This window comes from Apiospora phragmitis (genome assembly GCF_038363925.1).
Source record: "Apiospora phragmitis strain CBS 135458 chromosome Unknown utg000002l:1.0-5516284.0:1.0-5523493.0, whole genome shotgun sequence".
Taxonomy (NCBI): domain Eukaryota; kingdom Fungi; phylum Ascomycota; class Sordariomycetes; order Amphisphaeriales; family Apiosporaceae; genus Apiospora; species Apiospora phragmitis.
Window position 1 is genome coordinate 3365595 of NW_027117400.1, and position 27007 is coordinate 3392601.

The following is a 27007-nucleotide window of genomic DNA, read 5'->3' on the forward strand; positions in this document are numbered from 1 at the left end:
GCGTCTTATCAAATCGTCAATTGCCGACGAACACCAATCCCTTTCCCGTCAACATGATCTCCAGAGCGGCTCTCTCACGAGGTGCCCAGCTGGCCGCTCGCAGGCAAGCTTCGAGCAAGCTTGTCCAGCGTGGCTATGCTGCTGCTGCGTCCTCCGCTCCCTCCTCCTTCACTTACGAGACGACCGATGTTGCCGGAGTCAAGACTGCCACTCGAGACTCGCATGGCCCGACTACCAAGCTGGCTGTCGTCGCCAAGGCCGGTACCCGTTACCAGCCCGCCCCTGGCTTGACCGTCGGTCTGGAGGAGTTCGCTTTCAAGGCACGTCTCGACATCTTGCCATCCCACTCCGTCGGGCAATGAGCTAATTAGTTACCACGCGTCCAGAACACACAAAAGCGAACCGCCCTGCGTTTACAAAGAGAAGCTGAGCTTCTGGGAGGCCAATTGGTCTCATACCACACCCGAGAGGCCCTTGTTCTCGAGGCACGCTTCCTGCGCGAGGATATCCCCTACTTTACCGAGCTGCTGGCAGAGTCCATCTCTCAGACCAAGTACACCAGTGAGTCCGCGACACCAATACGCCCTGAAGATGCGGGTTGATGCTCATGCGTGCACTCTTTTAGCCTACGAGTACCAGGAAGATGTCGAGCGAGTTATCCACATCAAGCAGGCCAAGGTCCAGGCTGACGCTGCTGCGCTCGCCCTCGACTCTGCCCACGCCGTCGCTTTCCACCATGGCCTCGGTGCCCCTCTGTATCCCTCGCCCTCGACTCCTCTGAAGGGATACCTTGATGAGAACTCGATCGCTTCCTTCTCTGAGGCTGTCTACGCCAAGTCTAACATCGCATTGGTTGGCGACGGAGCTACTTCGTCCGCCCTCTCCAAGTGGACCGAGCAGTTCTTCAAGAATGTACCCGCATCTCCCTCTGGCTCCATGACCCTGAACTCCAAGGCTACCACCTACTACGGTGGTGAGCAGCGAACTTCCCACACCGGTGGCAACTCTTTGGTCATGGCCTTCCCCGGTTCCAGCTTCGGTAACTTCAAGCCTGAGATCGCCGTCCTTGCTTCTCTTCTGGGTGGCCAGTCCAGCATCAAGTGGGCTCCCGGTTTCACTCTTCTCGCCAAGGCCGCCGCGTCTTCTCCTGGAGCCACCGCCACCGCCACCAACCTTACTTACTCCGATGCCGGTCTTCTCACCATCCAGGTCAATGGTAGCGCTTCTGGTATCCGCACAGCTTCTCAGGGGGCAGTCAAGGCCCTCAAGAGCATTGCCGAGGCAGTGTCAGCAAGGAGGATCTTACCAAGGCCGTTGCGAGGGCGAAGTTCGACGCACTGGTCTCCAGCGAGTCTGGTATCTCAACGATCCTCGCGGCTGGCTCCGGCATTGTACACTCTGGCAAGCCCTTCCAGGTTGCCGAGACAGCGAAGAGCATTGAGGGTGTCACGGCTGAGCAGCTGAAGACGGTATGTCACTCCCTTTTATTACATTCAGTTGAGATGATTACTGACAAAGTCCTACAGGCTGCCAAGGCTCTCCTTGAGGGCAAGGCCTCCGTTGCCGCTGTCGGTGATTTACACGTATTGCCCTACGCGGAGGAGCTTGGCCTTACAGTATAGACGGGGACAATGGACTTGGACGTGTACCAACAACAATTCAGCCCACTGCTGTAAAGTCGAGTTTAGTATTTGTGCATATAGTAAATTCCCTAGAGTTTTCCACAATCCGATGTTGGTGAAGCAAAGGGGCAAGTGGCCTCAGATTAGACTGTCCAAAGTTATTGAAATTCACAATTTTACACATTCGTGTCTGTTTTGTACCTGGGCTGCCTATATACCCGCACACCTAACTTACCTACCTTAGAGCGCTTCGGGGGGGGGAGGGTTGTGGGGGGTTTCAAGTCCATCTTGTGACTGACTTGGCCGATGAAAACGGATTAGTGAGGGTTTTGGTTAGTGGAGTACGTTTTTCTCATTTGAACACCGTCCCATGTATGTGTTCAAGAAGCTTTCCACTCAATCCCGCAAATGATTTACATAACAAACCAACTCCGGGAACTCAAACCGTAAATCCGTGGCAAGTCTGTTGTAGCTGGACTCTATCTGAAATCCATTTTCAGCTCTCAAATCCATTTTCACACCGAACCCACCACAGCACTACTTTCAGCTCACAACACCACTTTCGGCTCAGATATCTGACTTCCACCAGCCGGCCTCACCAACCGGCCCACCACAACCAACAATTGGAAAGCACACAACGCACCTACTTAAAACAGAACAACGGCACTTTCACACATACGCGCATGCCTGCATTCTGTAATCCCTAATGGCGTAGTTGTAAAAGTGTGAGACTTGAGTGTAATTCTGTAATCGTAATACCTGTATCCGTAGAATCGTACTGACTGAAAGACCTAGTGTTCGAGCCTCATCAAAAGAGGCTCGAACAACAGGTAGAACCTTGGAAATCCAGAGTCTTGAAATCCATTTTCAGCCGTCAAATCCGTCATGTGACGGATTCGTTATTCCAAGGTGGAATGCATCGGAAAGTCATTTCGGAGGTGAAAATGGACTTGGATGGAAGTCGAGCTTATGGTTTGAAAATGGATTTCAAACCATTTCCGCCTTGTGTGGCTGGTGGATTTTAGTAACGTACACGACCAAGGGATCGCATTCGTGCCAAAACGGTTTTGGCGCTTGGTTTCCGTCACAGGACGGACTTCCAAACCCCCCCTGACGCACTAAGGTACTGTTGGGAGTATGACTTATCTCGCTGATTCAATACCTACTTCACACCTGGACAATAATGTATAAAGACCCCATTTTTATGGTATACTTCTACATACTTCTACAGGAGTAGAATATTTGTTGCTTAATAGAACAAATGATCAATTGAATTCAGGCATCATTCAATAAAAACCAGCGTGGTTCTATCCAGTCTGAAGTAAATCGGGCAATGATGTATGTATGTAGAGTGCGGGCGTTTGGGCAAGCGCTAGTCACGTGAATGGGTCGGCGTTACGGCAGCCGGTGATTTTTCGAGACCAGCTTCGAGCCGGAGCTCCCTGTCGATCAGCCAAATCAAAGAAACAACCTCACCTACCCAACCCTCATACAAATATCCGCGACCGTCAAAATGGTGTTCGCTTGGAAGTCCGCCGGCCTCAGGTAAGCCAATTGGTCTATTTCGACACTCTAGTGAGGACCGACACCGCTACCAGAGGAGGAAGCTAACCGAGTGCTTTTCTACCAGCTACAACCGCTACCTCGCGATTGCATCTCGCGTTGTGCGCCGCAGCCTGAAGGAAGACAAGAGAATCGCAGCCGAGCGACGGGGCGAGACCGACTTGCGCTTCGCAAAGTGGTCGGTAAGTTGCAGCAAAGACTGGAGATTGCGACACACGGCGATGGGAAAGTGACTAACAGATTATCCCTCACATCAGAACGGCAAGCAGGGCGAGGTCAAGAACCTGGTTGACGCCAACTCCTCCGGCATGGCCTCGAACGCTGGTGCTGCCTCTTCTTAAGGACGACATCTTCGTGACCGAAATTCAATTGATACAACACTCGGGAGCGGGCGATGTTTACTGCCAGCAGTAGGGTGGTGGCATGATGGATACCACGAAGAAAGGTCGTTAAGAGAGGGACGGGCTGCGCTGCTGCCAAGGCATGCCATGCCCGTCAATGTATAGATGTACAAAACCAAGCATTTCATAGACATCGTCAAACGTTTATCTGTGTCTTTCTCAAATCGTACTCAATGACTTGTTCGCCAGGCTGCAACACGTAGCTAACGTACCACTCTACTGTAAAAGCCAGGCTAGAGAGCAGCCAGCAATCGAGGCTCAAGTCCAAGCCCCATTTTGTTGAGCTGCAACCCGGCTGTTTAATTTACATGCACCCATCCGACTGCTTAACAATTGTTCCATATCTTCCATGTCATACTTACTTTCCGTGATCAATTGGGCACATTAGAGGTGACTGTATGTTTGAACACTCAATTCGTCACGTAACACCAGAGCAATACTGGTTTATGATTCAAAAAGCGTCGTTCATCTCTAATTCCCTGCACGAATTGCACAAAACCGGTCCGTGGGGTTCCTCACATCCCCACTAGAGACGGTACAGTACGCTGGAAACATTCAACACGAGTCCAGTTCTCCCTTTGCTGGTTTCCTTGACACTTGGAGGATTTTATTTTCATATTGCAGCCAGCGGATGGTGAAGGCATCGTTCGAACAGACAGCTAGCTACCCAACAGATTTCTGAGCAACCACACCCCTTCTCACCTGCACGTCGCAATAGGTAGGCGGGGCAAGTCGCCTGCCAGAGTCGTCAAGATGGACGACGGCTTCCCGCCGCCTCCGAGCATGTCCCACCCGGGCATCGTCGCTCTCGACATCACTGACAAGTTTGCTTCGGCTGTAAAGAGTAATTCACCTCTCCATTGGTTATAACCAACCCCCGAAAGATCATATGCTAATCCATCCTCACAGCCCTTCCGCCGGGTCAAATTGTCAAAGATGGCCACTTCACTTTATTTGAGTCTGTCTCCGCTCTCGAGGTATGAGCAATGCGCCAACTGCCCTCTCTGGCATGCTTATACTTACCACCTCCTCAGATCATGGACCCGAAGATGGACAGTGGGGTGTCTAGAGGAAGGGGAGTCCCTCGATGAGGAGTACGACACGGCTCGTGATCTGCTTCCCGAGGAGGTTCTTGGCATTATTGACCAACTGCTATGTCTCGAGGTATGAAGTCGTCGCTTATTGGTAATGTGGTTTTTCGCAGCTAACATCGCATCAAGATGGCCTGGCATCTCGGCTACCCCTTTGTCGCAGACAATTTTGACCAGCGTCTATGTAGAAGCGCTTCTGAGGGATCCCAACGCACCTTTGAGCTCGATGACGTTTCTACGTGACTCTGCATCTCAAGCCAAGCAGCCCAAGTTTTTATTCGTTTTGAGAGCTTATTGCGCTGGTATGTTGAGGGGTTGCCATTGCGTCAATGAGGTTGTGAAAGACGAACTATACTATGAGGTACGCCGTCTTGTCACCTACCTGGGTCACTAATCTACGCGGACCCAAGCTGACTATGACACAGGAGGAGGACTTTGTTACCAACACCTACGACCGTAAATTCTTATCGCACATAGAGATAGCAGAAGTCATCGCTTTACTCCAGGCGACGAGGGCTGACCTTCGTGAACTTAGTAATGATGTACCAAAGGATCTAGCTCTGGCCTTGGACCTCCGCCTGGAGTTGCGTATAGCCTTCTTGAGGGCAATGGAGTTGTTTTCCCCTGCGGAAAGCAAACCCAGACTCGCTGAAAATGCCCTGGATCCAGATGAAAGAACTCATGAAGCACTTCAAGAAACAGCATGCACTAGCCAAGCCAGTGCCCGAAGCATTCAGCACCAAAATGCAACGCCGCCTAGCGAGCACTATGCCTCCCAGGCCCATTGTCCATCTCAGCTTCGACGACACGTACACCCATTTTGAGCAGATGTTCCAGGATGGAAAGGATGCGATGGATGTGCTGAAATACGTCGACCCACAAAGCCTCCTGGTGAGTCTCCTACCACGAGATCTGGCACGTTCAGAAGCTAATATGTAAACAGCATTTCGTATCTATATTCCAAGCGAGAAACCCCCAACCGCTCGTTTTCATTCGAACCATGACGCAAGGTCTGCTGTTCAAGGATATGATCGTACTTGGGCATCATAGCATACGACGAATCCTTGACGACGACCTTGCGATCGTGGTGTTACGAGTGCGTCAACTAGACCCGGCAAATGACACAATAGAAGTCCCAACAGATCCTCGCCACCAATTAGCTGTGCAGATGGAGACATTCCGTCAGCGTGCCGCCGAATGCTATCTGGACCTCTTCAGGATATTCTGCCAGAACCGATGCAGAGTGAGGCGGACACTCTGCCACAGCATCCAACAGTGGGATCATCTTCAGGCTGATGTGGAGGAAATCGATAGCCTTTTGCAGGTGTGCTTGGATGAGAAGTCTCTCACGACCGCGATGGGTAACATCGGACACTCTCTACCCCTGTCGTCATGGGCATACCTCTATAAACTACGCCAGATGGAGTGGATCGTTCAGCTAGGCTTCGAACTGGACATCTATCAACCGGATGAACTGGCAGGCATGTATTGGTACTTGAACTACCTGGCCAAAACGCGAGCACAGCACGGCGATCGTATAAAGACGTTCGTACTGCGGGATTTCACTGCGGCCCAGGAATCATCGTCGTGGAGCCAGACCAAGGAGCGGAACTATACGCGCTCCATTGCCTACATCCGTGTGACCATGCTCGACGCCGCCTGCACGTGGGAGTTCGCCGACGGCCTGTGCTGTCTCTACACGGTGCTGCAGCGCCTGAACCTCGTCAAGACACCCTCGCGCCCCTACAGCAACGACGAGCACCGCTACGAGATCCGCATGAAGCCCTTTGTCAACATCGGCCTACCGCAGCTGCCCTCCTTCGACGACTTCACCAAGGCCACGGCCCAGCCCGAGACCTCCATCACCGAGCTGCTCAAGTACGCCGAGAACGCCGTCGGCGGCGCCAAAAAGGGGTATGAAGCCCTGAGCCGCATGAACGACCTCCAGACCTTCTCGGTCGGCTGTCATGATCGCTGGCTCACGAACATCAAGGGGTGCCAGAAGTCGGCCATCTTTGCGGGCATCGCTATCACGGCCCTGCAGAAGGCGATCGAGACGGAAGGCGAGAATGCAGCAGACCTGAAGCTCAAAGTAGAGCTTCCGCAGTCTGGGAAGGGGTACCACGATTGGTGGATTGTGCCTAAGCTGGTGCCCAAGAGCGAATCCTGATAATTCGGGGCTTTGGCATGGCATGTAGTGTATATGCCGGGGAATTACGGCATAGTCAAAATATGTCACTTTGGAGCCAACCAGATGATGCAAAGCTTACTCTTTGAAGTTTCTACATCAGCATCTTTGTAAATACAATTCGGAAGCGGGCACACCCTCTTGGGTGTCGGTATTACCCAGCGGATAAATCAAAGATGAACAGATTGCATCAGATATATTCATCCGTTGTCTATGAAGCAACCAACTCTACTAAGCTCGAATGTGCTCTTGTGATTGTTATCCGGTGTTTGTCTCCAGCCTTGGATATATCATCCTTCCATACAGGTGCGCGATCCTGCGGTTTCTGTGAACATATAATCGTCAGGGCCTTCCTTCTATCTTTGAAATTTGAAAGCACCAAACCAAGTTTGCAAGTACACGAGAGAAGAAAGTACAAAACGAAGACAAAACCAGCCAACAAAAACCACTAGAGGAACTAGATGAAAAAGATCTTCTTGTTATAGATAAGCTGCAAGAACATCATCATGCTCTTATACCTTGAGTGCCTTCCTGGCGGCCATGACGCCTCGTAAACGCACGCTCTGTTCGTATAGAACGTCTTTGAAGGCAAACAGGAAAGCGGCAGTCAGGACGCTCTGCGTGACCTTGGGCGCGATGCCCTTGTAGAGACCCTTGTAACCCTCCTCCTTAATGACGCGACGAATGGCCTCGGTCATGCCCTCGCGCTTCTCACCGTGGGCCGCAACGTGCATCTGGCTCTTGACGGTGATGTAGGGGTAGGTGATGGAGGTGGCGAAGAGCTTGCCGAGAGCGCCCAGCAGGAAAGCGACTCCCGCGGTGATGTTGGCCTTGCGCCGGCGCTCGTAGGCGTTCTTCATCTGCTCGAACAGCGTGTACTGGAGAATGGGGTTGATGACGAGGACGAGGGCCGGCACGACGCCGCGGAACAGCGCCTGGGGCCCCTCCTCGCGCACGAGGGCTAGCAGCGTGCCGATGGTGGTGGGCCCGCGCTTGCGGGCGGCGCCGGGCTCGCCGGCGCCCTTAGCCTCGTCGAGGTGCTGCTTGCGCGTCGTCATGCGCGTGTTGACGACCCAGATGGGGTTCGTCAGGATCACGGTCGCGGAGCCGGCCAGCGCGCCCGCCATCATCGACTCGGCCGTGGTGAGCTTCTTGGACGCCCGGCCGGCCTGGACCGCGGCTGCCTCGAAGAAGGCCCGCGTCCACTCGTACCAGTAGTAGTACACGAAGTTGGTCACGCTGATGCCGAAGACGGCGCTGTCGAGGCCGGCGTACAGGCCCGACACGCCCTCGCGCGCCACGAGGTGCCGCACGGCGGCGAGGAACGACGTCTCGGCTCGGGAGGACTCGACTTGGGCTCGCGTGGAGAGGGTGACGAGAGGGTATCTGGAAAGGGAAACCGCGATTAGTTAGGCCGTCATATGTTTGCTGTTTGGCTTGGGCAGGGATATAACATATCCAGGGATGGAGGGGACCATCAGACTGGTACGTGGTTAGGTGTACATACGTCAAGATCATGGCCAGGACACCGCCGCCAGCGCCAGCCAGAGCGTGCGCGACATTATCATTCTGCGGGATTACGGGCTTGGAGGCTGTGGGCGCCATATTGTTGGATTAGGTAGGTGCAGGCTTTCCAGCGCGCTGCGACGGTATGTTTCGTTTCGTTGGAGATAGGTGCTTTACGACACGAGGTGGATGGATGGCTGTCTTCCAGAAGTCTGTCTTGAGTATAGGTAAACAATATAGATTCTTACCTCAAAGATGGCAGCTTCTACAAACCTTCAGCTAACCTAAATGCTAGCATCGATACCATTTGACGGGTTTCAAGTTCTTACTCGCTCGGGTCGGGTAGAAGAGAGAGAGTAGCTCTTGCGACTCGACTTCCTAATTGAAGCCGAGGTCCGGTGTTGGGCGGAAGCGCATATGCCACAGCGGGCATAAAGTAGGCATGAGGTCACCAGGGACCAGACGCTTATTATTTTAGGGGCAGGAATGCAGTGAACAGTGAACAGCGCTGGGAAATTGGACCCTGGCCCCCCGCATTTTCCCTCTCAACCCGCATTGCGGCACTGCCATAACTGCCTGACTGGCCCTTAGGGGTTGGGGGGAAAGCGTTTCATACCGCGTGGAGCTGCTTTCACATGTCCTTTTTTACGAGAGATCTCCAGCTGTTCAATCTACCGAGCGGTTATCTACTTTGATCTTAGGGTAGGGAATGCTGAGCCCGCCGAGCTACATGACCTGCAAGGAATTACTCATCGGCTGCAATTTATATAAGCCTTCCTACAGTACGTACTGACATAAGCATACCTCTATTATTCCCTCCAAAGCAAGAGAGTCTGGATTGACCTTCTCATGGTATGAATTCTGAGGAGTTCTACCTGGTCGGTCCTTACATATGCGGTCATCATACAACACTTCGGGGCGGCCCGTGTTCGTGGCATACCTGTCTGCCTGTCTGCTTCTCAACGCGTCCCACGTAGTCACTAACCTATCATTTCTTCACACGATCTCAGCTATCCAACTGTCTACCTAAGTAGGTAATCGAGATCGCTTTCCGAGTCTTCAGAACAAGCAGACACAATCTCTGATGTTCTACCCCTTTCACACTATCATATCTCGTATACGGGGTTAATAGAGCTAGGTCATACGTAAGGGATATATCGGAAGACATCAAATAGCGGCGTGTCGACTCTGAGCAAACGAACGACGCGCACTATACTCCGTACAAAGCAACAAACAGGGCGCCACGGCTACCTCGAAATATATAATCTGAAACAACAATCTATCGTGTTGCATTTGCGGAATCATGTCATTTGCAATGGAACATCTCCTTGCTTTGTGTGCCTGGCGGTTTTCCTCACTAGAGTCAAGTCACATGCGTCGGGTGTGTAAAAATAGAAACTACAACGTCGCCCAAACGGGAGTGGCTGGGGTTTCCCATGTCCCCAAAATAGAAAACGGCTCCTTCACCATCGTCGACCCCAATTAACGGGTGCTCCATGCCGTGCCATGCCATAGCCACAACAGCTCCATACCTCGTGCAGCAGCTTGCAGAATATACAGTCGCCAGTCTCTCTCTCGACATCTTCGTCCAACCCGTTGTCGCTCTCTGATTATCCTCTTAACTGCCTGCCTCCCCCTCCTTAAACCAAAACACACCCCCCCACCGTGTTAGCTTACTACGCGTTTGATCATCGAGCTGCATTGGATATTGGACATGTCACTTACAACAGCCCGCGAGACAGCATGACCTTGATTTACCACCAAAAAATGCGATGATTGCTCGAGCTCACCTTGGTCGTGCCTCTCTTGAGGTGTTCTGAATGCAAGTTGTCAATTTGCTGTTTGCGGCTCAGCGAGGACTACGCTCCTGGATCATACATACATCTCGCATCAGCAACCAGACCAGCACCTCCCCTCATCCACCATCTAAACAACGCTTACCAAGAGCCCTTGATTCCCTATAAGTCAAAGGTGTCTTCTCCGATGGCTGTCACAATGAATACAAGTCATCCGGCAACACCTTCCACTATCACTATTGTATCCCCCCGAGCCGTAGGCACTAGACCTGCCTTGCCAGACAAAAGAGTAACAGAAACGACCATAGAAGACGCCTATGTCAACTTCATTCTCCACTGTAACCCGGCAGTTCCCTTGGAGACGGACACGGGGGCTCTGAGGGAGTCGTTTCGGGCCCCGCCCAAGAGTGATGGCAAAACATTCAGCACATTCACTCTGTATGAGCTCATCAGCCAGCTCGAGACGAAGGAGCTCAAGACCTGGGCTGAGCTGGCCTTGAGACTAGGCGTCACGCCACCTGATCAGGACAAGGGCCAGAGCTCGCAGAAAATACAGCAGTATGCCGTGAGATTCAAGGTAAGCAACCCACTGTGCTCGCGACGGCCAGAAACATCAAGCTGACCAAGGCAGCGATGGATGCACTCGATGCATCTAGACGCATTCTTTGATTACTTGATCGGACGGAGTGAACACGTCTATTGGACTCAGATTCCTGCAGACCCAGATCCGATCTGCGAAGGAGGCCGAGATGGCGTGGCTGCCGAGGATGACATGGCTTTGCGCGCCTTACTACCTCAGATCCGCCCGAGGCGTGGTAGAAGAAAGCCCGAGGATGACTTGAACAAGTCTCCATCCCAGAGACCCAAGCTTTCCCCTCCCCTGAGTGGTGAGACCAGGGCTACTGAACCATGGACTGCCCATCCTGATGGCGGCCGCACCTTCATGTTCCCACCGCCCGACCAACTGAGATCCAGCATTTTGCCTGGGCCCAATTCGACCTGGAACCATGATGTGTCACAAACGCCGCTCAGTGCTTATCCGCAGTCTGCCATGACTCCAGTCAACGGCAGATTCTGGGCAGATGAACCGCGCTCGGCGCTTACGCCTTCGAGAGCGAAATTGCTCAGTAGACGGCACGGCGCCAAGGTCGTTTCCTCTGCCTGGAGGAGTGGTGGTGCAGGTACAGGGGGCAAGACACGTGGTCGGCCGCCCATCAATCGTATCAGTGAAGGCACGCCTCCGGCAAGTGCGGATGTGGATCGATCGTCTCAGGGGTTGATGGTTGACAATGGTATTCCCGAGTCTGCGCAATCCGCCATAACTCCAACTATCGTATTCCGTCACAACAAGGCCCCACCTCAGCTCCGGCCCCTACCTCGGTACCGAGTGAATCGATGTCGTCTCAAGCATCGCGCACTACTCGTCCCGGTCGGCTGTCTCTTCAGGTCCCGGAGCGAGTTGGAGGCTCGGTACGCCTTGCCACGCCTCCACCTCCAGCATTTGACGCCAACCACAACCATAACAACGGGGATAGTACGATACGGTCACTGGAGGCAGAGACCATATGGCCCACCCTGGGTATCCCAGCACGCCCAGAAGGTGTCGCCACCGTACCTAGTGCGGATTCGCACGCGGTTAACAAACCACCGATCGTATTTGAACATCCTGGAGGAGATAGGGAAAACATCGCCATAGTGGAGAGTTGGTTCGTGTCGGATATTCTCATTTCCGACTGGTATGATGCAAACGACAACAAGATCGCCTCCTGTGGCGTGGACGAAGCCTTGGCCCTGGCAAAACATATCATAAATGGCATGGCGAAGGAGGCGCCTAGCGCTGAGGTATTCCTGCTCAACGTGTCGGCCGTTATGGGTGGCTGCCTGCTTCGATCGAAAAATCGCCCGTCCATCAAACGGATCGAAACAGGACCCGAGTACAACAAATATCTATGCCGATGGTATATCCAATATGGAGCCCTGATTAGTGATTATACATTGAACGAGACTCTGCCCCATGACACCTGGCAGAAAGAAAGACGACACGGAGAGAAGAACTCTGGCCAGGCGAGTACTGTCGAGGCAGAGGAGGATACCGCGGAGTTCTGGAAACAGAAGTACCAGGAGCTGCTGTATCAGCAAAGGGCGAACATCGATCAGGTTACAGATTTGCGTGTTAAGGTGTTTGAAGCCGTGAGAAAAGGAAGCGCAGCCTGATTGCAGGACTGCCCCAAACCCAAAAAAGGGCCTAGAAAGGGGGTGGATAAGTTGGCCTTCGGGTGTGGCCATGATTTTGTTTTCACCATGAGCATTATATGCTATATGATACCCTATACTTGTACTCGATGGGCTCTCTGACGCCTTGTTTTTCTTTTGAATTCTGTAAGCCCATATGATAGAGAAGAAAATGAACAGAACAGGCCGACTTGGCTACCTGCTGCCTTTGAAGGGTCGCACCAATGGCTTGCGTAACAGCTTTCCCGTCAGCTTACGATGTGACATGCCCGCATGCGTGACCAGTGGGTATATACATGTGCATACCATTAAAGTCATGCATTGAATATTGGAACCATTTTGGCTCTATGTATGGGCATTAGATCTGACAGATCGGGTACTGTTAATGATACATGGCGCTTCTGGGCCGGAGAAAGATCGGGAGTCCACTTACTCCCATTTATTACCGATATGATACGACAAATCCAGGGCCCTGCATTGCTTGGGATCTAGACTCCGGCCGAACTGAATGTCAACTTTTCAGCTTTGGGACAATACGTGGTATAGCACGAGCATTACACCGAGAGTTCGACCAAGAGGTCAGGTCTAGCTCGAGGTCAGTTGTATACATAGTCAGCCCAACAATGCGAGCAAACGGGGTGTCGAGGACAGGATTTCTGCAAGGACAATCATCGGCCATGCCGTCTGCAAGCTGCAATACCCCTGTAGCGATGTATGCATGGGGGTGAGAAGAAAACATGAAAGCAACCATCATCATTGATTACCGAGTGCGGGGCAGGGCGGGGGAAGCTTACCCATTGAACAACTGGACTGGACTCTATCTCAGCAGCATCCTGGATAATTGATACATACAAGTGTCCTTTCGTGTTGTTTGACCAAGGCCACAAGCGTCACAAATCCTAGGAACTCTACGGATACATGCCTCCTTCCAATCAACATCATGCCACAGCCATTTGAAAGGCCTGGGCTGGAAGTAAAGTGCGGGGATGCCGCTACTGACGATACCCCCACCCCCTCCTCGTGGGGAATGGGACTACTTGTAGTACTACATGTCGTTGACGTGGAAAGGGGCCCATATGTAAGAAGCTCGTGGGCTGCAACAACAAGCTTCCTCCAAGACCCGCACCAAGAAGCTAGTAAGGCTTATTTGATCCTTATTCGAACTCCCGGCCGACTTGACTACGGCCCAAGGGGTAATGATGGACGACGGCACCGTCTCCAAGGTTCGTCTCTTCTTTGCCTCGACCCAATCTATTGGGAGCCGTTACTTGCTCCGGAGCCGAAACGACAACGACACCAACGACAACGCTCACAAGACGAGGTGGTGCCATACCAACACACACTTCATAACCCCGCCAACCTCAAGTCAGCCGATGGCCTCGCCTACATGGCATATAGTCGGATTACAGCACTCGGGACGGAGATTAGCTCTCTGCTTTTCTGACAGTCGGAATTCCACAGACTCGTTCAAATTACTCTCCATGCTCGAAGTCCAGCAATGGACATTGCGATGTACATATAAGTAAGTACCCATCCAAGCTATATAAGATAGATCAAATAAAAACAAAACACAGCACCAGGTGTTGCTTCATATCCAAGAAGTGATAGGTCCGGAGCAGAGGTTACTTGTCCCGCAGCAAAGGCTACATACTGCTAGGTAAGCCTTATTTATTAGTCTTTGCAATACGGATGCCATTGTCGTCTAAAAACATGGGCTCTTCGCCTCTCCATCATTGACTACTTAGGGATGAATGTAGCTATACTTCACCCCTCCCTGCTAAGTCGAACACAGCGTCCGCCACCATCTTAGACAATGCCGCCCGAATCCGTATCCGCTTGGGCTCAACCGTGTGTACGCGTGTGGCTGACCACAGTAGTCTCACAACCAAATGAAGATCGCTTTGCGAGGCAGGAACGTCTCCAAGCCGGCCAGGCTGAGAAGCCTCCCACGCACAATGAGCTCGGCCCGAAGTTGCTCTCCCCAAACCTCGTCAGGCTGACTACACTTATGTTGTTGATCAGGTGGTCATCGCCCAAACGAGGTGTAGACAATATGTGGTGTGTCTGTCTACCACACAGCCCGCCCTATCAAATCGGGGCCCTTCGCAGCTTCCGTAATTGGTATAGATGTAGCTAAGATATTGTGATCATTTCGTGAAAAGCCAAAGAATGCCATGGGATTACAGGGTTATTAACGAGCTATGTACATCCCTAGCTCCATTTGGGTAGATAGGGTATTGGCGAGTGGCATAGGATGGCGACACCAAGCACTTCCATGCCAGCATCCTCTATGTTAGGACCCTGATCGGCTGCAGTAAGGCATATCACTCACTGAGCTGGACTTGAAAAGCTGAAGGTAGTTACATGTAGTTTCTGCTTATGGTGCCTCGAGTAGTGGCTTCTGTTGATCAGTTTTAGTCCTAAATCCTACGGTGTTGAATGCCTGCCCGACCTACACCAGACGTATTGTATTGACTCACAGCTCCTCGTGCTGGATACAAGAGCTGGAGTTCTCCCGCACCATTCAGACGCGCGCGCTCAGGACTTTCAGGACTTGAATTTTTCTTTTCATCGTAGTTGCGTATCAACCAGCCGTCGGGTGTGTTTACCCTGGATTTGGCAAAGTTCCATTATTTACCAACTTCACCACGCTCTGCGGGTTCCTTCCATTGGATTCGGTGAAGCAGAACAACCTCACTCTCGATTCACTCTTCCTCAGACCTAAATACCTGTTCTCCGGTAGAAGATTCGCAAGTGCGCACAAGATGGCCGACATCGAACCAGCTCCGGCGTAAGTCAATGGAATACTGTCCCACAAGAGCTGCTTGTACTCACATACCTGTCAGCTTGTCGCCGGCAGCTCCTCCACCCTACGAAGCTGGCGGGGAGGCAGAGAAGGGACGCCGAAACTTGGTCGCAGTGGCCGACATCAACCAAAACATCAACGCAAAGTAGGATCTCCGTACATTTTAAGCGGGGGTATCCCACGTTGTGGCTAACATAATGGGCCAGGATCTCGAATCCCCTCGCTGGCATTCCTCGAGGCGAACTCCTGGCCAACGTCACCAAGCTCGCAGAGGAGCAGGGCCTGACCGAGCACCTTCACGTCATTCGCCAGGGCGCCCTCGTCGCTCAGGATTCCCTGAACTTTGAAGCCATTGACGGCGAGTATGCCCTGGACCAGACGCAGAAGGACGCGCTGTACCAAGAGATTCTCCACAAGTGGCGTGTGCCCAAGCTGCTCTACCTCACCATCATCACTTGTTCCATAGGCGCCGCCGTCCAGGGATGGGATCAAGAAGGCAGCAATGGCGCGAATCTGAGTTTCCCTCAGGAATTCGGCATAGGCGGGAAAGATGACCGCTCTGTTTTCTTGCTCGGGCTCATCAACTCTGCCCCTATGTTGGCTCTGCCTTCATTGGCTGCTGGATCTCGGATCCCTTGAACAACTACTTGGGTCGCAAATGTGGGTTGTTCTTAGCCGGTCTATTCAATTACAGCTGGTTCTGTTACTAACACTCATCAGGGACCATCTTTCTGTCTGCAGTTATCTGCTTGATTACGCCGATCGGTGGTGCACTCACTCAGAATTGGGAGCAGCTCTTGATCACGAGACTTCTCCTGGGTATTGGCATGGGCTTCAAGGCTTCGACTGTACCTATCTATGCCGCCGAGAACAGCCCAGCAGCTATTCGAGGAGCCCTTGTCATGTGCTGGCAAATGTGGACTGCCTTTGGTATTCTCCTGGGAGTTTGTGCCAATCTTATAGTCGGCAGAGTCCCCAACATTGCATGGAGGCGTAAGTATCCTCATGTCGGTAGCTTTTGCAGTTGCTAATATCCTTACTCAGTGCAAATCGGATCTGCATTCATCCCGGCAATCCCATTGTGTCTTTTAATCCCTTTCTGCCCCGAATCGCCGCGTTGGTTCATGAAGAAGAACCGGTACAAGGATGCCTACAAATCACTTATCAGACTGCGAAACCATCCTATCCAGGCAGCTCGTGATCTCAATTCTATCCACGCACAGCTTCTGGTAGAGCGTGAGGCCATCCATGGTTCGACCTACGTCGGTCGCCTCATTGAACTGTTCACGGTCCCCGTATACGACGTGCGACCCTAGCCTCCTTCGTGGTTATGATTGGCCAGCAGATGTGCGGCATTAACATTATTGTATTTTATTCGTCCACGGTGTTCGTAGATGCCGGGACCGATGAATACACTGCCTTGCTCGCTTCGTTCGGCTTCGGTCTGGTCAACTTCGTCTTTGCATGGCCCGCTATCTGGACCATTGACACCTTTGGTCGTCGTTCGCTACTGCTATTCACCTTCCCGAACATGGCATGGTCCCTGCTCGCCGCTGGGCTCTGTAGTCTCATTCCTGGAACAGGGGGCGCGCATCTTGGGCTTGTTGCCTTGTTCATTTACATCTTCGCGGCTTTCTACTCTCCTGGCGAAGGCCCGGTGCCTTTCACGTACAGTGCCGAAGTCTTCCCTTTATCGCACAGAGAAGTCGGCATGGCTTGGGCTGTTGCTACCTGTCTCTTCTGGGCAGCTGTATTGTCAATCACTTTCCCAAAGATCTTGGCCACGCTGGGTGTCGTGGTAAGTTAAAGCGCATGATTCCAGCCTCATCAGGCGCCACCCCTATCTAGTCTTCTGTGGGAGCAAACGTTGCTAATACATTCTGTGTTTCAGGGTGCCTTCGGTCTGTATGCGGGCTTCAACGTGGTAGCTTTCTTCATGATCTTCCTCTTCCTACCCGAGACGAAGCAGCGCACACTCGAGGAGCTCGACTACGTGTTCGCCGTGCCAACCAAGACCTTCATCCACTACAACACGACCAAGTGGGCTCCCTGGTACTTCAAGCGCTGGGTCCTCTTCCAAAAGGATGCCAACCTGGAGCCGCTCTACCACTTTGACCGCCCGAGTCACGGCTCCGACTTGTCGCAAACGAGGCTCACTGGAGGCTATACCGAGTCGAGGGCGGCCCAGAACAACAAGAACGTCTCGACACATCACGAGGGCGATGAGAAGGCTACCACGGCCACGGGTGTTGATATATAAGCCTCTGTTTCATCGCCTCTTCGTCAACCAGCGTATATTCTGTTTTGCCATCGGTGTTACAACTGGTGAAAGAAAGTAAGAAAATATGGTTTCATAATGGCTGGCTCTGGGTAGAGTTCAATCGTGCGTTCTATTCTGGGATGCTGCAAGTCGCTAGTAGCCAGCATGCCTATCTCAAGGGGATCTCAGAAAAGCCATGGTGGAAGTATTGGTCCTTTCTCATTCTGATACCATTCGTTTGCTTTCTGAAATAAACCCTTCTTTGCCTCGATAGAGAATCTACATGTAGACAATCCCATTTTGACTCGCTGGCATGGCCTGTACCTCGTGAATTCCCGTTCTTATCAAGAGTATCACTTTATAAGTGATGAGAGACAGAACAGACACAGCAGCGGCCTACATAACAACCATTTACGAGAGACTTGAGCAGCCTCGCAGCTCAACCTCCACAGATAGCCATGGGCTTGCGAAGAAAAGTTCCCATCGCGTTGAAACATGTAAGCTCAAGAACAGATGTCTCTCATCAGTGGTCACCTAGCCTTCGACAGGAGAACGACGAGTGTTACGCCGCTGGCCTCCTGTTTGATCCTTCTTGAGTCGTGAACCTGTATCTACATTGGCTTCTCTCCTGAGTACATCAACAGTATCTGCACTCCTACATGGGGAGAACCAGCTGTTATTATAGACTACATAGGTTGCCACTGAAGTGCGTGCAACCGTGCAACCAGTTAGTTACTTGCCCTTTTTGTCAAACTTTTATTTTATACTTCTCGGTTTCCCGAGGTCATCTCAGGCCAAGAGAGGATGAAAAAGAGAGAGAAAAAGGAGGGAGCACGCACACACATGCATATACATACTCTTTGATCGTTACAAGAGGACTTGAGAATCCTCTCATTCCCCTCCCCCTAACACAAATTCAGCGCGAGCCGAGTCTCCCCTAAAATTCAAGTGACTCTATATTCGCCGCCAGTCCTGGTTAGAGATCTGATTTGGACGGCGCCTCGCTTTCTCTCTAGTTGCACTAAGGATTTCTTCGGTTAAGCTATGAGAGAAACAAGCTCAATAGGAGAGAGGAGAGGATCACTTGCCGGCTAGCAATGGCCCCTCCTCCCCCCCACGAGCATCTTCAAGAAATTGATGCCCGTTTGCCTCAACTTCCAAAGAGACTGGGTTCACATTGATACGACATATAAAAAGGTAAGTACCGAGATATTGGAGAGCAGTGACACATCCGGGCAAGAGGATGACGTGAACAGGCCCTCATATTAGGTAGTACACAGGACCCGAGCTTGGATCTTACAATACACATCGTATAATGACTGCTCGTTGACCGAAAGGACACTGGCTTGTTTTACGTGAGGTAGCTGTCAGAATTGAGCCACCTGGTATGTCTGGAACTGTGTTGCAAATCCCCTAGCGTGGCTGAAATAAACAGCTTTCGACCACAGAGAAAGTAGTCCATTACCGTGTACACACACATTTATCAAGGCTGTATCGAAGCCGGATGCCGCTTTGTTTTGAAATTCCTCAATTCATATGCCAGAGCAAAACCCCTTACTTGCCAACTTCGCCAAACGACCCGAAATCACTGCCAAAAACAAATACAACCATTGTATATATGACAGGTTGCCTTTTTGCGATTCTGCTCTAGTACGCCGAAGTGAGCTACCAGGTGGTGATTGAGTACCAGACATGGTCTTCATATCTCCCTGGCATGATTGGGGACACATAGTCAATATGGCTTGTGGCAGCCTTTAAGCGGCGGCAGGCGTCTTGCCCTTATCGGCAGAGGCGTCCTCCTCTCCCTCCAGAGCGGGCATATCGTCGTCATCTTCCTCCTCGTCCTCGTCCTCTTCCTCCTCACCCATAGGAGCGGCACCACCACCGAGCTTGGAGAAGTCGATGCCTCCAAAGTCGCCACCACCGGCACCTGTTCACACAATGTATGTCAGTATGCGATTTCATAAAACGGTGTGCAGTTCCACAGAATGTCAGGCTCGAGTGCGCAGGAACCCAGGATTTTACGTACCACCCATACCGGGCATGCCTCCTAAAGAAAGAATATTAGCGAACAGTTCCAAGAAGTGCGAAGTTCAGGCGCGGTCATGCCGAGTGGGATTTTACTTACCCATACCACCGAAGTTGGAGAAGTCCTCCTCGGGAGCCTCGTTCTGCTCGTCCTCATCGACCCACTTGTCGAAGTCGGTCTTGAGGAATTGCAGCTTCTTGGACTCCTTGAGCAGGCGCGGCCAGTACTCCTCCTTGAGCTCCTTCTTGCGCAGCTTGATCTCGATGTTGCGCGAGGTGTGGTTAATCTTGCTGTTCTCGACATGTCGATCTCGCCGAAGAAGGCGAGCTCGAGGTGATAGGTGGCCTTCTTGGTGTTGGAGAGACCCTGGAAGTTCAAGCTGTCGGACTTGAGGTCCAGCTTGAGGTTGTCCTTCTTCACATCGGGGACAACAATGGTGAGGTAGATGAAGTTCTTCTCGGGATCCGTGTTGGATGAGCGCTGGGCCCAGAGGACTGTTTGTAGCCAAAATTGAGTCAGCCAAGCAAATAACAGACGAGCATGGTACGGCAATGTGGCAGCTGAGAGAGCTACGAGTCAAGCTATGCAAGGCATGGGTAGCTGCGCTGAAAGCCGACGGAGCAGCAGCAGAATCGCGGAGAGGGTGGGGGAATCGAAGGGCCATGGAACAACGTACCTTGGGGGGTCAACATATCTTGAGACATTGTGACTATGTGTGTAGGAGGAGATAGATCTGGGGTATCGTGAAGTGGAAGTGAGAAAAGGCGGAGGAAGTCAGATTGGCGCGGAAGAAAGATGCGACTTCAGGATGGGTAGGTTGGGGAATGAAGCTTGACGCAGAAGGTCAAGGTCGGAAACAAGGCCGTTGTAGAACAAGCGCGGGGCGAATCAGGGCGCAAATTGAGAAGCTCGTCACTGTCACTGGACTGGAGACGGGGAACGGGGAAGAAGGGCCTAGGCTAAAAATACCCAATCTAATCAACAAAGATGGAAAAAGGTGGAAGTTGGTTTTCGAAGCAGTCGGTCTCTTGTTTAACCAACACGGCAAAAAAGAGGGAGAAGGTGTTGGGAGGGCGGTTTGTGCAGGTCTGCAGAAGGCGATCGAATCACTCTGGCTCAGTCAATCAAATCAATATTGCGGTCAGTCTCTGCGGCGCTGTGTTTGGTGTGTGTGTGTGTCCTGCCCAGAGTTTGTGAGGCTCTCTCTTTTTGCAGTTAGCTTGCACTGCGGTTTGCAGGCCGATGAGGGGTCCAATTGTCTTTTCCCCCAAAAGCCGATCCGTCGTCACATAGAACTTCTCAGAAGGCCCAAGAAGCCGCGGCGTGACAGGGCTGAGCGGGACCTCCAGGCGCCCAGGCAGCCAGGGTATCTCCAACAGTGAACCATGTACATGGGTACTTGGCAGCGAGAAACAGATTGACTGGAGCACTGCCCATTCACAAGCCAGCCGTTTCGCCAACAGTTACCAGACAACACCTAACCTAGAACCAGATAGACGTACTCTTCCGCCTATATTTCACTTGTGCAGCCTGTCTGTTTCTTGGGTTGTCTCGTTAGATACACACACGCGAAACAAAACCCCCATGGCGGGGTACTATGTAAGTAGGTACCTATCCATCATTCGCTCATCGACGAGCGACGTGCCTGGACCTCTTAAGGTTATCTTTGGCTGGCCGACCACCGACCGCACCGCACTGGGCCAATGGTCGGATATGAATGGGCCAGCCTTGGCACTTAACCAAGTCCAGATAGGCAGCTAAAAGGTTACCTAACATTTGATCCTGTTGTACTCAACCAACCAAACGTCACACGTCAGATGTCGCAGTCCCGAATACGCAATTGCCATCCCGCATACTGCGCATGATACCACAGCCCGCGCCTGCCTACATCGATAACCGTATCGCGACTGTCGCTGCCAGGCACCGCATTTGAGAGCGAGACAAGAGACAGAGAGCCTCGGCCTCAGCACCACCCTTCGTAACTCTCCTATTCTCCGACTGCGCTGCGCAATTACCGCAGCCGACTCTCCATCATGGAGAGTCTCAAGGCTTTGTTCGTGAAGCCGGACCCCAATGCCCAAGTACGCCATCTCCCTCTCCTTTCCCGTGGGGGCCAGCTGTACACGTGAAGCAGTAGACGAACTCCAAAGCGAATCACCATCTAACGTCGGTCTGAATAGATGCGCAAATGCAACGCCCTCATTCGCTCCAACATCCGCAGACTCGACCGCGACATCAATTCAGTGAAAGCCGCCGAGATCAAAACCAAAAACTACATAGTGGCTGCCGACCGACGCGGCCAACGGAATCCGAGCCAGCAGAAGCAGGCCGCCAAGGAGGCCCGCGATTTCGCCCGCGAGCTGATACGGGTGCGCAAGACGTCGGCGCGCCTCACCACGTCCAAGGCCCAACTCAACAGCGTCCAGATGCAGGTCAACGAGGCCTTTGCCGTGCGCAAGATCGAGGGTTCCATCAAGGCCAGCGTCGGCATCATGAAGGACGTCAACCGCCTCATCCGCCTGCCCGAGCTGGCCGGCACCATGCAGGAGTTGAGCGTCGAGCTCATCAAGGCCGGCGTCATCGAGGATATGGTGAGCGACACCCTCCCCGAGGACGGCCTGTTTGAGGACGAAGAGGACGAGGCCGAGGGCGAGGTCGACAAGGTGCTCGGTGAGATTCTCGAGGGGAAGATGGAGAAGACGGGCACTCTGCCCAGCGCCCCAATTGCGCAGGAGCCGGTGGCGGCCGAGGAGGAAGAGGAGGATCAGGAGGCTATGATGCAGATGAGGAACAGACTCGAGGCTTTAAGGAGTTAACCGCCCTGTCTGCACTGGATACTTTGCTTGGGTTGGCGTTGGGCGTTGTCTATCGGGTCTAACATCCTCGTATATTGGCCTATGTAAACGGAGTTTTGTGGCTCGGTGTTGGTCAAGTACGGTATTCCTATCGAATTGATGTTCTCATACACAAGAATATGAGGCAAGAAGCGTGAATGAGCACGACCTTATTAACAGCCAAGCTCGTACCACCCAGGCGAGCCCGGGAGCCTTGAGGGGGTCAAGACCTGTTAGAGTGACAAACGTTGCTCTATACATTATTGGGATAAGTCCGCTGAGCTCATTCAAAAAGAATGTCCACTTCAGCAGCAATCTACTAGCCTGTTAGCTTCGCGTGGCTTGCGAGGAGTAGATGGCAACCAGGAATGAAGAACATGATATATATTCCGGTTAAGAGGCACTTTCAACGGGCATTCAGCACTGTGCTTCAAACTGCTGAAAAGTTGGCAGCAGTGCTTCCAGAACGTCTACAGAGTCTGGCTAGTTGAAAGGTATTGCCATTGGCGAGTTCTATACCCTCTATAAGCAAATCCTATGCAACTTTTGACTTAATGGGAACGGCAAGGCGCCAATTCCTTTGGATTGTGAACGAAGCTCGAGAAACCATGTTCTCGAAGACGGTGTACATTAACTGCCTATGTACCAGCAAGTGGCAGGGGAAAAAAACAAATCTACCTATCTCGTGAAGCTGAACGAGTCGTTACTAACTACCGAAGGAAATCTAAAACAACAAGAAAATATTACCCCTCATCATCAATAATCATTTCTCCCTGTACGTGTTTTCCACATGCATTGCCTACCCCCTTTGATTTTGCTAACCGCAGTCGTCCACCTACAACGCAACGACGGCCCCAGCAACGCCCATGGCAGCAGCAACCATCAAGTTCACAGCCCCCGTCTCCTGGGCCCCGCCGCATTGGCCGAGCCGCCAGTCCCCGTCGCGACGACCTCCTTGCGGCCGCAGCCGGAGGCCGAGAAGGTCGAGTAGGCGGCGAGGACCGAGTCGAGGCTGCTGGTGGCGACGGCAGGCAGCTCCGTGCCGGGGCACTTGGTCGCGAGCGAGAGGATCTCGCTCCGGCGCGCGCTGAAGAAGTCGTAGTAGACCAGGTTGTAGGCGGTCCAGGCCGACGTCGCCGTCGACGCCACCGACGCGCCGCAGATGTCGGTTACCGTGGTCGCGGGCATCACGACCGACGCCACGATCGAGCTCAGCAGCGCCGGCGGCGTCGGCATCACGCTGAGCAGCGACTGCTGCAGCGAGCTGCAGTCGCTCGGCTCCGCGCTGCCGCTGATGATGGTGGTGTCGTCGGTGGCGGTCGCCTGGCGGGCGACTACGGCGGCGGGGGTGGGCGCGTCGCGTTTGCAGTCTTGGGCCATGGTGGCGGTGGTATGGAGGAGGGAAGTGACAAAAAGGGCGGTCTGGGAGAAATGCATTTTGGTGGAGTTGGTACGGTGATGTAATGCAATGGTTCAAGGGATATTTATTTTGGGAACTTAGAGTGCTGTCGAGACTTGTGATTTGAAAGAGATGCCGTGTGATATATCCGGTTCTTACTGCTTGGTTCTTAGGTCTGGCGGGCTCATCTCCCTTTTTATCTTCATCTTGCATTCTCATCGGCCGCGCTTTGGGCAGTGGCACGATGACGAAGCCAGGAGCTCGCCACGGTGAAAGTATGGTCGTGATAAGAATAGGCCAAGCGCGAGGGAACTGTCATAACTTTTATAGTTCAAGGCTACTACAGTGGACCCGAGTATAGAATGGTCGTGGTTTGAGCCCCTATTTACGTGTACCTTACTTATTAAACTGTATCTGCGGCCGCACCAGCTACAAATTATCCAACATTTATTTGATATTATATCATAGAAACATTTAAATGGCATCACGACGTACGGGTTTGTAGGAGGGAACTCGGGCAAGTACTGCTTAGTCACTGCGTGAATAAGGTTCTTCCTTCACAATGACAGGATTTGCCGAGCCACGCACTGGCGAACAGGAGCGTCGTGGCAGCCACGCGCCATCGAGCATATCATATCGCCAGAACTGGGCGAAATTATAAATCAACATACAGCTGATAAACCATATTACCGCATTAGCACGAATCCCACGGATCAGATGTCTCCAGAAGATGTCGCACCCTTGCCCGTTGCGTGTACGCCACCCGCCATATGCTTGTTATTTGCCATTAATCGTCCGTAGGAGTAGAGCGTGAGTGGTTCCTACTTATGTCCCTGTGTGCCACCGTAGGAGAGAATTTATCGTACATGCTTTACCGAGCTGCCCTGACCCAATGCGCCTGGGCATAGCTGTGATGCAGCCGGCACTCACCACAGCAAGCAAAAACAAAATAGGTGGTTGATGGAATGTTCAAGGCGTTGTATCCCAGCAGAAGCTGATGATGGATCAAAATGCAGCCTCACATAAAAACCCCTCTTTGTTATCATCCCCGGCTGTTCAACAGACTCTTCAGCATCAACCCGACTCTAAGCCGTGATCGGCGTCAAGATGGTTATGCCCGTTGGATGCGGTCTTGTTATCGTCGGGATGCCCCTTTTCAGGGTCGGGAATTCCTTCATAGATATGTTTTGTTTTCATTGTCATCATTACCATGCCCGAGCTACTTACTTCAAAGCAGGTTTCCCTAGATTCGATGTTGCTGCTTTCGCTTTCTCGCTCTCCAGGACCTCGTCGAGTACCCGAGAATAACTTCGGCTGACGTCTTTGGCTGCGTTCGAGATGTTCAAGCGCCGCAGTTGTGCCTCCAAGTCAGCCAGCATCCAAGCCTGCCTGCCTCGCATGTCCAAATCCTGCATCGGGATCCTGGTTAGCTTGTCGGCCGCCGCCATCATCCCGGCGCGGTTGGTTCCATCCGTCGACGTCTTGAAGGCGAGATAGAGGTACCACTGCTCCAGGTGGGCGAACCGCTGCAGAGCAGCAGGTACCTGATCAGAGGCCCCAGCTGCTTGCGCTCGTTTCTTCACGAAGTAGGCCATGGTCTGCTGCAAGCCGGCATATATTGACGTCCAACTCAGTCCTGGCCGCTTGTCGATATCTCTGAGTACCGCGTGGCACTTTGCTATGGCCGTCTGTCGATCAATCAAACCTTCGTCCGCAAGTGAGGTCAGGAGCCTGGACCGGAGCTGTTAGGTTCTCCATCGCAAAATGAGTACAGTCTGGCCGCTGGCTAGCCATACTGTCGAGGTACGACATGATGAAGTGCTGGGCGTACTCCTGTACCTGGTTTGGCTTCATGCGCCGGATCTTCTCCATTACACGGCTCAGGGGATGAAAGTTGCCATTTATAATCTTACATAGTTCGTGGATGTACCCAACTAAGGATTTGGCCAGGTCCGGATGATCGACGAATAAGCGACATATAACGAGATATGTATATACAAATAGACGAGGGTCTTCGTCTTTCAAAAACTGTTTGTATTGGTCAAGACATTGACCGAATTTCTGGAACGCTTGGGCAGTTTGGCCTCCCTGCAGCTCTGTGCGAATCTGGCTTAAAGCGTTGTTCCAGAAAATGAGTTGGTATGTGTACTCGTAATTCTTGACCGTGCCGCTGGTGTCCCATAGCCCTCCCTGGAACGAAGCTGTGACCCAGTCTCTCAAGACCCACATGCACTCCTCCGGAAGACGAATGGCATCCGGCGTGGACATTATGCTTGGCTCGGGCGGTGGCGTTAATCGGGACACGGAACTGGCCATCTTGGCCACGCGGCCTGTACCGGAGGACGCCTTCAAGCCTGGACGTTTTGTCCGGCGTAGATATGTCTTGACCCTGCGAGGGTCGACTTTCCGGCCCTCGATCAAGACCTGTGGCGTAGATTCGGGCGCCGGCTCGTCGGTCTGGTCCTGCTGAAGCAGCTGCGAGACTTGTTCATATCGCAAGTTCTTCTGCAGACCCCATCTCTTGAACCTGGCCTTATACATCTTTTTTCTTCCCTTTGAGGTCAGCCTGGACCAACTTCAAGACCAAAAAAATCAGCCAGAAGACGTACGTTGCGAGGGAAGCCATGCTTGTTAAGCATGCTATTTATCACCTTCTCCAGTGTCATGTCTTCGACCTCGTACAAATGCGTGATGGTTCCTCGATAAACATCCCAGTCATCGCTGGACGCCCACCTGGGCGCCGCGATACTAGTAGACTGTTCTGGCGCGGACATGGTGGATCAACGTGTCAAACCGCACCTTCCCCATTCCCTCCTGGGGTGGAGGAAGCCCGGTTGGGTATATATTATGTGATTGGCCGCATTCGCCCTGGGAGGCAGCGTGCTCTGGAGGATAGCCTGCGGCTGGACGGGCGATGACGTTACAGTGGCCGACAAGCCAATCCATCTGACCCTGTAAGCTGAATGGGCTGAGAATCGACATAGTAGCTCCACAAGCTTATATCGTTGCTGACTGCATAGAGAAGCCGCGGGATGGGGCGAGAGGGACGGGAACAGTTTTGCAGGAATCAAGGGCAATCATTCGAGAATCTCCCCGTGACTCTGCAAAGATGGAATGGAACAAGACAAGACCCGGGCTTAAGACACACGCTCAAGAAGTCGAGCCTTACTTCGGGGAGTGTTGAGTCTGAACTGGGTGAGACGGGCAACGTGGCTTGGACCCTTCTGCGTGCCCCGCGCCCAACCCCTGCAGGCTCTGGACTATATGATTGGTATCACCA

The 27007-nt window shown here is 52.5% G+C and overlaps 10 protein-coding genes across 10 annotated transcripts; 6 read left to right on the plus strand and 4 right to left on the minus strand.

Annotated features, from left to right (window-relative positions):
• Positions 1-53: 53 nt before the first annotated feature.
• On the plus strand, positions 54-1622 carry PG994_001822 (uncharacterized protein; the record flags this gene model as incomplete). The annotated part of the gene is made up of 5 exons (XM_066853231.1): positions 54-293; positions 387-561; positions 626-1286; positions 1349-1469; positions 1527-1622. 5 exons carry the CDS (start codon positions 54-56, stop codon positions 1620-1622), a joined length of 1293 nt encoding a protein of 430 aa, XP_066721372.1.
• A 1513-nt stretch (positions 1623-3135) lies between these two features.
• On the plus strand, positions 3136-3526 carry PG994_001823 (uncharacterized protein; the record flags this gene model as incomplete). The annotated part of the gene is made up of 3 exons (XM_066853232.1): positions 3136-3167; positions 3253-3367; positions 3443-3526. The coding sequence occupies 3 exons, from the start codon at positions 3136-3138 to the stop codon at positions 3524-3526; spliced, it is 231 nt and encodes a 76-aa protein (XP_066721373.1).
• An 813-nt stretch (positions 3527-4339) lies between these two features.
• Positions 4340-6847, plus strand: PG994_001824 (uncharacterized protein; the record flags this gene model as incomplete). The annotated part of the gene is made up of 7 exons (XM_066853233.1): positions 4340-4423; positions 4496-4563; positions 4621-4750; positions 4841-5038; positions 5103-5260; positions 5292-5568; positions 5621-6847. The coding sequence occupies 7 exons, from the start codon at positions 4340-4342 to the stop codon at positions 6845-6847; spliced, it is 2142 nt and encodes a 713-aa protein (XP_066721374.1).
• A 530-nt stretch (positions 6848-7377) lies between these two features.
• Positions 7378-8470, minus strand: PG994_001825 (uncharacterized protein; the record flags this gene model as incomplete). Its single annotated transcript, XM_066853234.1, has 2 exons — positions 7378-8251; positions 8373-8470. 2 exons carry the CDS (start codon positions 8468-8470, stop codon positions 7378-7380), a joined length of 972 nt encoding a protein of 323 aa, XP_066721375.1.
• Positions 8471-10366: 1896 nt separating this feature from the next.
• On the plus strand, positions 10367-12381 carry PG994_001826 (uncharacterized protein; the record flags this gene model as incomplete). The annotated part of the gene is made up of 3 exons (XM_066853235.1): positions 10367-10744; positions 10799-11554; positions 11614-12381. The coding sequence occupies 3 exons, from the start codon at positions 10367-10369 to the stop codon at positions 12379-12381; spliced, it is 1902 nt and encodes a 633-aa protein (XP_066721376.1).
• Positions 12382-15164: 2783 nt separating this feature from the next.
• PG994_001827 (uncharacterized protein) lies at positions 15165-17465 on the plus strand (the record flags this gene model as incomplete). Its single annotated transcript, XM_066853236.1, has 7 exons — positions 15165-15190; positions 15246-15350; positions 15412-15722; positions 15926-16198; positions 16250-16509; positions 16551-17003; positions 17097-17465. The coding sequence occupies 7 exons, from the start codon at positions 15165-15167 to the stop codon at positions 17463-17465; spliced, it is 1797 nt and encodes a 598-aa protein (XP_066721377.1).
• Positions 17466-19219: 1754 nt separating this feature from the next.
• On the minus strand, positions 19220-20198 carry PG994_001828 (uncharacterized protein; the record flags this gene model as incomplete). The annotated part of the gene is made up of 5 exons (XM_066853237.1): positions 19220-19395; positions 19495-19515; positions 19594-19803; positions 19860-19988; positions 20171-20198. The coding sequence occupies 5 exons, from the start codon at positions 20196-20198 to the stop codon at positions 19220-19222; spliced, it is 564 nt and encodes a 187-aa protein (XP_066721378.1).
• A 1329-nt stretch (positions 20199-21527) lies between these two features.
• On the plus strand, positions 21528-22310 carry PG994_001829 (Snf7 family protein; the record flags this gene model as incomplete). Its single annotated transcript, XM_066853238.1, has 2 exons — positions 21528-21575; positions 21675-22310. The coding sequence occupies 2 exons, from the start codon at positions 21528-21530 to the stop codon at positions 22308-22310; spliced, it is 684 nt and encodes a 227-aa protein (XP_066721379.1).
• Positions 22311-23216: 906 nt separating this feature from the next.
• On the minus strand, positions 23217-23708 carry PG994_001830 (uncharacterized protein; the record flags this gene model as incomplete). Its single annotated transcript, XM_066853239.1, has 1 exon — positions 23217-23708. One exon carries the CDS (start codon positions 23706-23708, stop codon positions 23217-23219), a length of 492 nt encoding a protein of 163 aa, XP_066721380.1.
• A 1242-nt stretch (positions 23709-24950) lies between these two features.
• Positions 24951-26501, minus strand: PG994_001831 (uncharacterized protein; the record flags this gene model as incomplete). The annotated part of the gene is made up of 3 exons (XM_066853240.1): positions 24951-25469; positions 25726-26268; positions 26337-26501. 3 exons carry the CDS (start codon positions 26499-26501, stop codon positions 24951-24953), a joined length of 1227 nt encoding a protein of 408 aa, XP_066721381.1.
• Positions 26502-27007: the final 506 nt, after the last annotated feature.